This window comes from Triplophysa dalaica, chromosome 24 (assembly GCF_015846415.1).
Source record: "Triplophysa dalaica isolate WHDGS20190420 chromosome 24, ASM1584641v1, whole genome shotgun sequence".
Taxonomy (NCBI): domain Eukaryota; kingdom Metazoa; phylum Chordata; class Actinopteri; order Cypriniformes; family Nemacheilidae; genus Triplophysa; species Triplophysa dalaica.
The window spans coordinates 4419178-4431837 of NC_079565.1; the positions used below are offsets into that span (position 1 = coordinate 4419178).

At 39.1% G+C, this 12660-nt stretch overlaps 1 protein-coding gene across 1 annotated transcript in view; it reads right to left on the reverse strand.

The window, feature by feature from the left end:
- lrp5 (low density lipoprotein receptor-related protein 5) overlaps positions 1-10025 on the reverse strand; it is a 55701-nt gene extending 45676 nt beyond the window's left edge. The window contains exons 1-3 of the mRNA XM_056739611.1: positions 9829-10025; positions 2615-2815; positions 2026-2245 (exon numbers count right to left, since the gene is read on the reverse strand). Coding sequence (XP_056595589.1) covers positions 2026-2245; positions 2615-2815; positions 9829-9910 — 503 coding nt within the window. The 5' untranslated portion in view covers positions 9911-10025. The remainder of the gene's footprint in view (positions 1-2025; positions 2246-2614; positions 2816-9828) is intronic.
- Positions 10026-12660: the final 2635 nt, after the last annotated feature.

Sequence of the window (12660 nt, forward strand, 5' to 3'; positions counted from 1 at the left end):
TCGACGATACCGATATTGCCAATATCGGTGCATCTCCATTAAAAAACCAAGCAAAAACAACTAGGAGTGCACCATGATAACCAATCAGAACACCTAAAGCTGCTTTTTGCCTGTCAATCACTGTGTGCTCGGCATATTTCTTCTTTTTTAAAATGGTAAAGAGTTTAGTGGACAAAGTGTTTTAACAGAGCAAAAGAAAAACCAAATGAGGCCAAGTCTGGATTCAGGGATGCTACCAAGATCAGCCTAAAGAAACATTCTCTTCCAAAGATGGAAATAAAGCTACAAAATGATTTTTGTCTGTGTTATACAAAGGTATTAAACTGATACCTGGCCAAGCAATAGAGAAGATCACATGAGCTTAAAACTGGAGCCACTTAATGTGTCTACAGACAAACGTGGAGCCAGTAGAATGTCTAGAACAGAAAAACATCTCCAGACCTTAAATACCAGGCACATCATCACTACATAACTCCATATAAAACTTTCTGTCAGATATTTGAATGTGCCGTGGGAATAAAATCTGGTAAATAAAAAGGTTGGATTTAGATATTCAAGAAAGGTCAGAAAACTAAACATGGTGATAAATTAAAAAACACCCACTCTTTTCATCTGATGGTTATTCATCTTTTCACTCCTTCCAACAGTCCCTTCGAGAACATGAAAACAATGAACATGTCTTGAGAACAGACGAACATAATTCAGGGGCCCCTGCATGCGGTTGCTCTCGCTCTCGGGGGTTTGTATGAAGCCGAGCCCCCCCTTTCTCTGATCTGAATCAGGGGCCCCGACAGAGGTCTCGGAGCACCGCGGTAAATCTCAGCTCAAAGCTCCCGGGCAGTGAAAATTTAAGAAAATAAAGGAGCACGAAGCTGATATTTTTTGGTATGTCTGCTCGAAAATGCCAGACATGAACTTTAAGACTGCAGTGTAACGGGATCTCCCGCTGGAGGACGCCTAACCCGACAAATTCTGCAGGGGTAATGAACTCGCCTTAACAGGCAGCGAATGTTTAGAAAAAAACAAGTGGTAAGGATGTGTTTCTTTAGGACACAGGCCAGGAAAAGTGTCTGGCTCCATTTTTAATGTCTTCATCATACATTGTATGAAGTGAAAGGCATTCTGCAAGAAAAGTCCCGGCTCTTGAGTGCTGTAAATACAGAGTGAGCTAAAAGCCCAGTACTTACAGCGGAACAGGAGATAAAACCCATAAGAAAGAAAAATTGTATATCTTTAATTTCTCAATTACTTCTCTTAAACATTAATGCCACTGAATGGAGAGCAAATAAGCTTTTTCTCCAGAGAAAAAAGATCCCAATTTTTTTTTTCTTAATTCGTCAAAATATCTCCCCAGAAATGTCACTTGCTGACATTCTTCAAAATATCTTTCTTTTTCTTCAACAGAAGAAAGAAATGTATCCATGTTTGGAACAACTTGAGGGTGAGTAAACCATGACTTATGGGTGAACTATCCCTTCAAATGAAACCCACCTGAGAACGGCATCGAATCTCCTGAGATTTCTAACAGAAATACACAAACCTAAATGGCTTTAATCAAACTTCTGCTAAAATTTTTCTCTACAAGGGGGAAAAGCAAGAAACAGAAAGTGGCCATTACTCAATATGTCTCAAGCCAAGTACGTGAGTACACACTAAGCTGGGGCTTATGCAATGCGAGCGAGACTGATCACTCTGAACTTGAGTTACATGTTGCATATAAACACGCCAACTCGACAGCAAAGTCGATGAGGACACCCAAGTAGGATCACTGACTCTGGGACTCACAAACCACCCTTGGGGTACACCGGAGGGTCTGACAAACAGCAACTCTACGCTATGCAACCGGAACAAAACTGAATTTCTATAAATGCTACGTTGCATCCAAACCTCCCTTAAGAAGGCAGTTTTAACGGCCTGTAAATAAACAACCAGGTCATGCATCAATGAATCTCAAGGGTCGAAGGATGCACGTAAAGACCACCCAATGACAAAGACAGCGAACACATGGATGAAACGGAAACTTACCTATGGGCAGGGTTCAATGCTATGGCCCTGGGCTGGTCCAGATCTTGCCAGAAAAGGACCTTGCGAGAGGTGCCGTCCAAGTTAGCCACTTCGATGCGGTTCGTCTCCGAGTCGGTCCAGTAGAGTTTGCGGCCGAGCCAGTCGCAGGCTAGGCCGTCAGGCGAATCAAGACCTGAAACCACCGCAGTCTGCCCTCTGCCCAGTGTGGCCTCCTTTATAACTGCAAGACAAGGCCTCCATTGAGTTCCACAACAGTATTATGAGTTTAAAAATTCCTCAAATGTTTTATTCGGCCTCCAATCAATGGTATAAGATTATTTGAGGTTACTGTCTGCAAAAAGAGATAACCGAAAAAGATCACTCGATTGATACATATAATGTTATGCCGTTTCTGCTGTCATACTTTCCAATTAAAATGTTCCAATTAATTTGACACATATGTGCATGGAGAATTGAGATGTATTGTTTATCGTTTTATTCTCCCACGTTTTTTTTATTTTGATTCAGAAACTGAACAACATTTGAAAGCTACGACAGAGAGGAGGAACTTCTGTTAATAATGACAAAGCAAGCAGGTAATTGATCTTACAGGTAGAAGAGAAGTTGTAGTAGGTCTGTTTAATAGCCTCTTCACTGACATCCGTCCAAAATATCAGTCCCTCCGAGAAGAGAAAGTCCACTGCGGCCGCATCCTCCAGATCATTGACGACCACGGCGGATTCCGTCCGGCCTTCCTCGGCATCCACGAGCCGAACATCCCGTCGGTTGGCAAAGAGCAACAGGGGAGAACCTGATGATGAGAATCACAAAATGACCATGAGAATTTTGAAATAGAATATGCTTTGTACTCCGCAACACAAACAACGCAATTGCAATGCACTCCGTCTGTCTGCTGCGACCCCGGCTCTCTAAATAATCTGCTTTATCATGAACTCATTGCACTAAATGAGAGGCACATGTGAATCTCTCTGGAGGCCGAATAGCGGCAGAAACAACGGAAATGTCTGACCTTCGGTTTGGCACCCAGACATATCCATGGGGACCGCCAGTTGGCACCTCGCAACAGTCTGCATGTGCCAGCGAGTGCCACTCACATAGCAGTCAATAACAGCCTAGGGGAGGGGATGGGGGCATCCTATGCTGTCATAAGAGGCACACATAAGAATGACACGATGACTATGTTGGGCGTACAGAGGGTCGGGGTGCTTGCTGTGGTTTACCAACATGCCATTCTACTAAGAACCATATTAACATCGACAAGAAAATGTGGGTTCCTGCCACATAACTGCTGTTTCAGTCCTTATGCGCTACTGGAACGCTATTAAGAAGACCATTAATAAAAGAAGCACGTGAAGGCGGTTTAAACTCAGGTCCGGGCCCCAGGCGTATGCATGGTAATCCAATTCACGTACCATTCAAAAAACAGCAAGAAACTAAAATCTTATCAGTGAACGTTGGATATATAAATTATTCTTAGGATGAATCATTTTATTGCCTTCATCACTTTTCAAAGTTTCAGTTATGTCATTTACAATTACCAAACAACAACCAACCAGGGTGTCAAGAATGAGGTCTTATTTAACCAAGTAAACATTGCAGGACTCAAAGGGATTTTTACATTTTCCGAAACGGGAAAAGCTACCTGTTAAAATAAGCACTACCATACATAACTTCGCATACACCTCTAATAAAATCCAACTAAGTGAGATCTCAAAAGTCCTTCTAAAGTGGCATTTTCAGTCATGCGACCTGAAAGCGGTCTTACGAGACTAAACAGAGCTCGATTTGTCGTTATCTGAAAGTCAACAGCACAGCATTTTTGGGCTTGAGAGTTATTTTATCAGCAACCACAAGCAAGAAAAACCAGCCTGCAATTGTCTTTGGGAGATCGTCTGTGCAATGAGATTGTGCCAGGAAACAACCAAAGACCTCCTAAAATTGAGAGTCATCACAATACGAATCCATTGGAGTGCAGGGATGCACCCATAGTCTCCTTAAATTTTTAGTCAATATAAGAAATAAAGATCCTACTATTGTTCCTGTAGTTCGAATGGCCCAGGGAACACACATACTGATAAAAAACTATATAGATTTACACTAAGCCAGTTTGGACTAAAGCAAAAATCAAAGGTTTAATGTAAATGTAAAATTGGAGTTATGTCTGTGGACTCTTAAAACTTTAAAGATGCAGCAGTGAAAGGTATCGTGACAAAGCCTGAGATTGATTTGTTTTCCATAGCCACGTCATTTAAATACCTGTGAATTTAAGCTTAGAAAACACAAGCATAACTTGTATGTGCTTATCCATACCGCTATCTAGGAAACGCCTTTGTTTATTCTGAGCCATGTAGCTATTTACAACCATCAGCGCGTGGACTTACGAAAACACGTTGGTAGAAATAAGATATCTGATAACACGATAAATATCACGCGAACGTCAAAATGTAAAAACAATATTTTGGTGTATTTGGAAGGAAAATCACCACTCATGTCAATACTGATATATACATTCATCTTTGCCATACAAGTATTTTGTTTTTACTACAAACATCAAAATGATGAAAAAACTGCCAAGCAACACCTACACTTCAAAACACTTCAATTCTTCTACAACCACAGGAAATGTCCTTTAGCAATATCTACAGTTTGTATTCACTTCATACAAACAACACATCGCATTTCCTAAACAGGGACAGAAGCATGAAGTTCACATACTGGAGAAAAGCAACAAAAAAGTCTCCAGACATCAAACTACAATTTTGTCTTCGCCTAAATCTCTGTCAACTCTGTCCATGTCTTTCACTCCTTTCTTCCAACGTCTTTCAAACATCAAAGAGAAACATACATCATTCAGAAAAGGGATGGAGGTCTATTCTTTCTTATTGCATTAGAACACTTATCAGATGAGATATCCCATAATGCACTTCGTGAACTGCTTCATGTAGATTTTTTATTAGGTCTCTATTTAAAACACTGAGGTGGTTGGTTCTGTCCTATGTCCAATTGCTATATAACAAACATTTTACAAAGTTTGATTTATGTGCAATACACATGCATTCAAGCATTCAATTGCAATTTACTAGAAAGCAGATTTTGCATTTTCAATTCTGAAATGATCCTCAAGAGCCCACGGCTGGCCTGGGTGGACCCCAACACCTCCTTCCCATGCGAGCGCAGAGCAGCAGGGATTAAACAGATAACCGCGTCCCAACAGCTGCACTGTTTTATGAGATCACACAGACTTCTGCGGCCCAAATGTGCACGAAAAACCCACCAGCATGATGCATAACAACCACGACCGGTCCCCCGGCACAATCTCCAACCCGAACAGATGAGCTTACTCACTGCACGTTGTTTTAGAACGTCAGCCTTTAGTTATGAGCAAAACCAACAGATTAGTCGGCGGATCACTAGGCTATATTTAAAGAAAATTTTATTCGCTTTTCAGTCCTGAGGGACAAGCCTTGAGCCTGCAATAAATGTCTTGCATTTACGCATTGATCGAGGGCAAAGATGACCATTATTTTAAGTTTTTAGTTCTACGTTGAGATTTTTTTAATTAGTTGATAATAAAATACCCAGAAAATTCCATAGCATAAAAATAGGGATGCATCGATATGGACATTTTGGCTGATATTGATAACCGATCATTCTTTAACATTGGAGCCGATAACCGATATATTGGCCGATAATCAGTATTTAAATATTAATAAAAGAACATCTGAGATTGAAACAAAAGGCAAAAAGTTGATGACTTTTATTTGAAAACATAAACTGTAGAAAACAAGTTAACACTTAGTTCTCTTTTTTCCCTTAAAATCATGAACCAAGCCTACTTTACACTAGTTAAAGATTCTTTAAATTTTCAGCTTTTATGGTTCAGCATTCAGACAGCAGTCTGATTAAACAATATGCGCTTCTTCCTATAATTTAAACATTCATAAATATCTACATACTGTCTCTACATCAACAATGTTTTGCTAATATCAGAAGGGTAAATGTGCTGTAATGGATTTTAATTGTGAGCAGTGTGCACCTCAAGTTGTTTTTATATGTTTTATATATTAATAATTTATCGGCTATAATTTATCGGCCTGATTTTATTATCGTGGCCATTTAACTTCCGATTACCAACATATTGTGCATTCCTAAATAAACATTGTGAAACAGCAAAACTTAACCTTGAAATTGTATTATTTTTTAACTATTGAAAATGTATTTGTCATGTTTAATATTCAAGTCTTTTTCAACGTTTGTCAACAAAAACCTCTAACACTCCAATTCCAAGAGCCACCTAAGAAAGAGAAAAAACACAGACTCTGGACTCCTGCAAATTCTTTAATGGTTTCAGAGGCAGCATGCCAGAGATCTAAAGGGCAAAGCAAAGTGAACCTGGATTCAAAAGGCATTTAAACACAGCGATTCATTTGACGAAACAACGGCTAATCTCCCTAAACGGACGCCCTTAGGAGAACTCATTTCCACAGCATACCGGAGCACCCATATGACTTCCAAACTTCCGTTCCTATGTAGTGCCGGGAGGGGGGCTTGAGAGCACCTGGGCCCACCGGCCTCCTCCTTTGTAGAGGAAGAGCACAAAGAAACAGCTGAGGAGTCTGAGCTTGTCACCAGAATGAATAGCCCTCCAATGGGAGTAGCTCGCATGAGGGTAGAAGTCTACAAACAAGTGAAGGATCCTGAAAGGTGGTAGAAAGAGGCTCAAACGAAAAGGTTTCTGCCTATCCTTTTTGCCTCTTTCACCTAGCTGATCTGTCTGATTACGATCAAAATGGTTGCACACTTCCTCGAGGTTTTATCAGCGAGACATCTCACAGATATGTCGTGAGATTAAGTCAAAGAAATACGCAAGTAAGCAAATGCACTGTGTTGAAAAAACGGTAAACCCGGTGAAACCTCGTATGGCCCTAATGTAAAGTCAATATGTTTACAAAATAAAAAGCCTTGCCAACAATGCAATTAAATAAATTGCACGGTTAAACAGTTTGAGATGAGCAAGGAGACATTTTTGGGCACATAAAAAAACAACAATTAAGCTCATGCTATTTTTCAAAATTAAACAATATCCTTTTATCCAGAGGACTGAATAGAAGGATGTTATATTTCCTGTTCTTTCCACCACTGAACACTTTTATCCAAATGCAAACTTCACGTTCCAATTAAATGCAAACATTCAAAGTAGGAGCCTGACTAACAAATGCATAAAATTTCCTTTTATTATGTAAAATTTCAACAAGATGTTATCATTTCTGACACGGTTCAGGGTTAAATCCATATAGCTTATTAAATTTGTAAAACAACTTCTGGTAAAAAAACCTTACTAGAGACAAGACTGACACGTTTACTGTTGTCTTCTGGCAGATAGATGTCATGCCAACCTGACAATAATTACATAACACCACTCGCGAGTCGCTATTGAATACGGTTGTGCAAAAATACAGATCGCAATATATATATATATATATATATTTATTAATCATGTCATACACATACGGCCAAAGGTATGTGGAAGCAAGCATGGCGAAAAATATAAGAACGCTTCGAGCTCTCAGAGCTGGTGTGTGGGTGTGCTTTGGTTTTAAAAACAAGTCATTTATTTATTAAAATAAGTGCTGTTTGTTGGCCTCGCAGGTCCTGACCCACCAAGTCACATGGCTACTGCAGTGCATTAGACAAAGTTTTTTTTCCAAAAAGCAGTAATGACATTTATTGTGCTTTCGAAGATGTGTCACCAGCGCATTTACAGAACGGATGGACCAGGGGTTTTATACTGCCCATGTTCATGCACCACAACAGCCAAGTGACTTGGGTGTCCCAGTTGAGGGGCGCAATCCATAGTTTGGGGACCCAAACCTCTGATCTAAAGGCCAATGCATCGCACATGATGACCACTGCAGAGTTCATTTATGTTTGTACACTTATCCTTGCAGAAAACTCCAGCATGCTTTATTTCGAGCTCTACTTTTTACATTTCTATTTAAAGTATTGCAATGTGCATCGTATCATAGCAATATATTGTATCGTGTGACCCACCTATCATGATATGCATCACATCGGGAGGCAATTGCCAATACACAGCCCTACTACTGACGTGACCTGAATAATTCCTTCCGAAACGCATGAAAACCACATCCGCACGCACAGAACAAATAATAACACAATGTTCTATTAACTGCATTGCAAAATTAGAAATTGTGTGGTAACAGCACAGCCCTACACTACTGTATCTCAAGAACCTTACATCTGCAAAATAGAATAACACTTAACTAAATCAAAAGATTGCAACATACAATGTCAAACTGAACATGTCAACACTTTTACACATTTTTTCATTATTATGTGTTCTTTTGAATTAACACAAATGACGCTTATGTGCTGTTAACCCAACGACATGCTTACAAATGACTGGATCATATACGAGTTCACAGATCTATACACGGTTTAGTACAAATATAAATATCGGAATCAAAGTTTCCATGAACTGATTTTCATTAGCTGACGCTCCTGTTAAAATTTTTGCTACAAACAAAACTACAGAACATGGTTACTATAGTTAAACCAGTGGTTCTCAAAGGGGGCCGTGGCACCCTGGGGTGGCCCCAAAAAGGGTCCAGGTGGCCAACGCTTGTGTGGCATTTTATGAAAAATATAAATTTCTCATACCTTTTGTGAAATCAAACAGAAAAATGATACACTAACCAAAAGAATTGATGTTCCAACATCGCATGATTGAATATGCTTGGTTTCATTAAAATTCCAAGTTTAAGTCTTTATTTTGGGGGGGGGGGCACAGATTGTTTTCATAAAGGTGATGCAACAGGAATATGAGGTGGGGGGTTAGTAGTTGTGAATGAGGTCCGTCTGTGAGACGAAGATACACAAATTTCATGTGATCCATGTAAAGTGACTTCCAGTACAGTCAGTGCACCAGATTAAAAATATTCACACTTTGCTTTCTTTTCCCAAAAGGAAAAACGAAAAAGTTCAAAATGAACCACTCAGGCCAGAATACAAACATCCCGGTTAACCAATAATGAGTCCATAGTGCTAAACTATAAATATTTAAGCGCATGCCAGTCTGAACAAGTCTAGATACAGTGTTCAGTGATGATGTTCTTAACTTTTAACCAATGTTACATTACGATACTATCAGACATGATAATTTATGCAAAAACAACCCTTTAACTTTAATGCTTTTTCACTTTTATCAAATTATAACCGTTCATGCAACCGTTTTCATTAATTGATAAGAATAATTGACGGTCAAATAAAATAACATCTAGTAAAAAAACTGGAACTTGTTAAATAACTTTACTCTCTTCTTTCTGGCTATGTTTGACATCCGACACCACCGAGGCCTCCGTAACACTCAACCAGAGCGATTCATACGTCCCGGGACCTAACAAAACTCCGATTAAACGTCTCAAAAACTTTCACGAAAAACTCATTTTAGTTTTAGACTCAAGCACCACTTCGAGAAGTTCAAAACTCATTGATCTAAGCAAGTGCAAAGCTTACGTTACAGCTGAACTTTACGCAGACTTGACTCGCGACGGCACGTATAGTTGCTGCTAAAACTCATAACGTAAATCACATTTCAAATTATATGAACTTAGTAAACGCGTGCTCGTGACAAAATTAAAGTTGCGCGAGAACCACCGCGTGCTATTACGTTTTGCTCCTCGCACGTACGACCTTACTTTGTTTCACATTGTTCGTGGCGGTATAATGACTTCAACACCTCAGAGACGTGAAAAAAAGCGCAACAAAAACTATTTAACTCACCGCGAATCACAGTCAGACTACAACAAAGCAGCAGACCCAGCAATAACATCTCCATCGCAAGCGATCCGGGCTTTAATTCCATAATCCCAGCTCCATTTCTTCGAGGTATCGGTGTGAGGAGAAAGTTTGCAGTCCGAGTTTATGTCGATCGCTCGCTAGTTTTTTTCCCGACTCTTCCAGCCCTCTGATAGTAGAGGAGGCACGAGGAGGGGAATGACTGACAGCGGAAACTGATCGACGTCATCAAGTGGGATTGCGCGGCGCTGTGCGCGTTCGCGTCTCCAGTCTGCTGCGCGTGGAGAGTCGAAGTAGTGCTCGTTCTGTTCAAGGGCAGAAATGTAAGATTTTATGAGCAAAGTATAAAAAAACTGACAAACACGTTAATGTCGAGTAGACACGGATATAAGTGCAATTAATAGACGCAAGAAAAAGACGTGATAATGGGAGATATGCAATAAACAACTTAATAAACAAGATACATTAAACATAACATAATATATCTAAACAACTTGAAGTAGGCTAATGTTTAGTCATTGTTCATATTTTTATGTCTCAGTACGATCTGACATCACTTTCATTTCCCCAAACAATACTGGAAAACAATTACTCTGAATTTAAAGGGAATTATACTTAGTCCTAAAAAGTGGACTTGTTCAATATTGAGGTTTCATTTCAGTTCAATGCAGATAAAAAAACATTAATTTAAAGGGAATTATACTTAGTCCTGAAAAGTGTACTTGTTCAATATTGAGGTTTCATTTCAGTTCAATGCAGATATAAATGCAAACAATTAATAGATGCAAGGAAAATATGTCTTAATGGGAGATATGCAATAAACAACTTAATAAACACGATACATTAAACATAACATAATATATCTAAACAACTTGAAGTAGGCTAATGTTTAGTCATTGTTCATATTTTTATGTCTCAGTACGATCTGACATCACTTTCATTTCCCCAAACAATACTGGAGAACAATTACTCTGAATTTAAAGGGAATTATACTTAGTCCTAAAAAGTGCACTTGTTCAATATTGAGGTTTCATTTCAGTTCAATGCAGATATAAATGCAAACAATTAATAGATGCAAGGAAAATATGTCTTAATGGGAGATATTCAATAAACAACTTAATAAACACGATACATTCAACATAACAAAATATATCTAAACAACTTGAAGTAGGCTAATGTTTAGCTATTGTTCTTATTTTTATTGTATATCTACATCACATTTACAAGTGCCTTCAAGGCATGAACCTAGTGACATGATGTCTCTGTACGATCTGACATCAGTTTCATTTCCCCAAACAATACTGGAAAACAATTACTCTGAACATAAAGGGAATTATATTTAGTCCTAAAAAGTGCACTTGTGCAAATATTGAGGTTTCATTTCAGTTTTTGTCTTGCACATTTGAACATATAAGGTAAAATAAACCAGTCGTCTGCAAGAGAAGCGCTACGCATGCTTTTTAACAGTAAAGTTAAATAAAAAACATTTCACAATTTGGGAATTTTCCTCTTTTTTTGCAGAACTCTACTGTTACAAACCAGGGTATTTTTAATAGAAAAAAAACATTTTCACCTTAACTTTGATAGAGCTTTGTTACCAAAAGTTGCATGTTATAACGTTTGGTACAATGCATTACTAATATTAGCTGAATAAGAACAAATGTTCATTAACTACTTTGGATTTATGACTTGCATCTGGACCCCTTTTTGAACTTTCATCAATTTGTAGTCCAACAATAGATCAAACTCACAGTAAATGACCTCATTGGTTCATTGGTTTTTCTGAAAACAAGGCCTAATATGCCAACCCTGGCACAGCTTTTCCTGTTAGCTGCAAGCCTGTTACACTTTATTTGTGTTCCTATGAAAGTGCCTGTTATAAAAAAACGAAATCACAAAGATGCGGATTCATTTCAGACTCTTTCAAAGGTCCTGAGGTGCTGTAAACATAAAGGATCAAACCGAACCCCTGGCGGACTGAAAACACACGTCGGGTTGAATGGTAAAAGTTCTTCAACTGGTCCAACGTCCAAAGTGAAACCATATGTGGCCCTCATGGGTGCGTGTGAGGAGAGGAGGCAGTAATTCCCGGGCCCTGAGAAATATGCCGTAATGAAACCTGCCTTTACGGTCACCTGTGCGATATTGCTCTTGGCATTCTCTTTGATCAAGCAAGCACTGTGCGCCACTTTCTCCATCGCCCGTTGTTACTCTTTTATATTAGACTTTGCAGAAATACACCCAGAACCTAACGCAAAACATATTTCTGCTGTAACAGATGCTATCTGGATGGAGTCCTTTTAAAACAAAGGGTTTGTAGAGGCATCATTTCAACATGCTTTAACCCGGTTGCACCTACTCCTCTCCAAGAATTCATAGACAGGATTGTGTTTGTACAGCCTGGGGCCCAGCCATCCGCCACCGTGTTACACAATCACGTTAAACAGAGATATTTTGTTGAAATATGTAGGCAATAAAGGCCTAATAACTGAGTATCAATACCACACCATCATCGACACTGCTGTTTTTCTTGGAAAGCAGAGTTAACATTTTTATTGGATGTTTATCAACATTATTCTCACGAAATATAACACTTAGGATACAATTGGCAAGAGGAGAGATATTGGGAAATTGCATGGCCTGGGATTTATGGAATCAAGGCAATGAAGAAATGTGGTAAGCATTGGTTTGCGAAAGGATGTTTTCAGATCGGCAGACCAGTTGCATATCCACAACGCAGAATATAACAAAAGACTCGATACTTCAAACTGTGCCGCTACAATAAATTCCACATCCCCTGGTGAGCCTGTTGTAAAG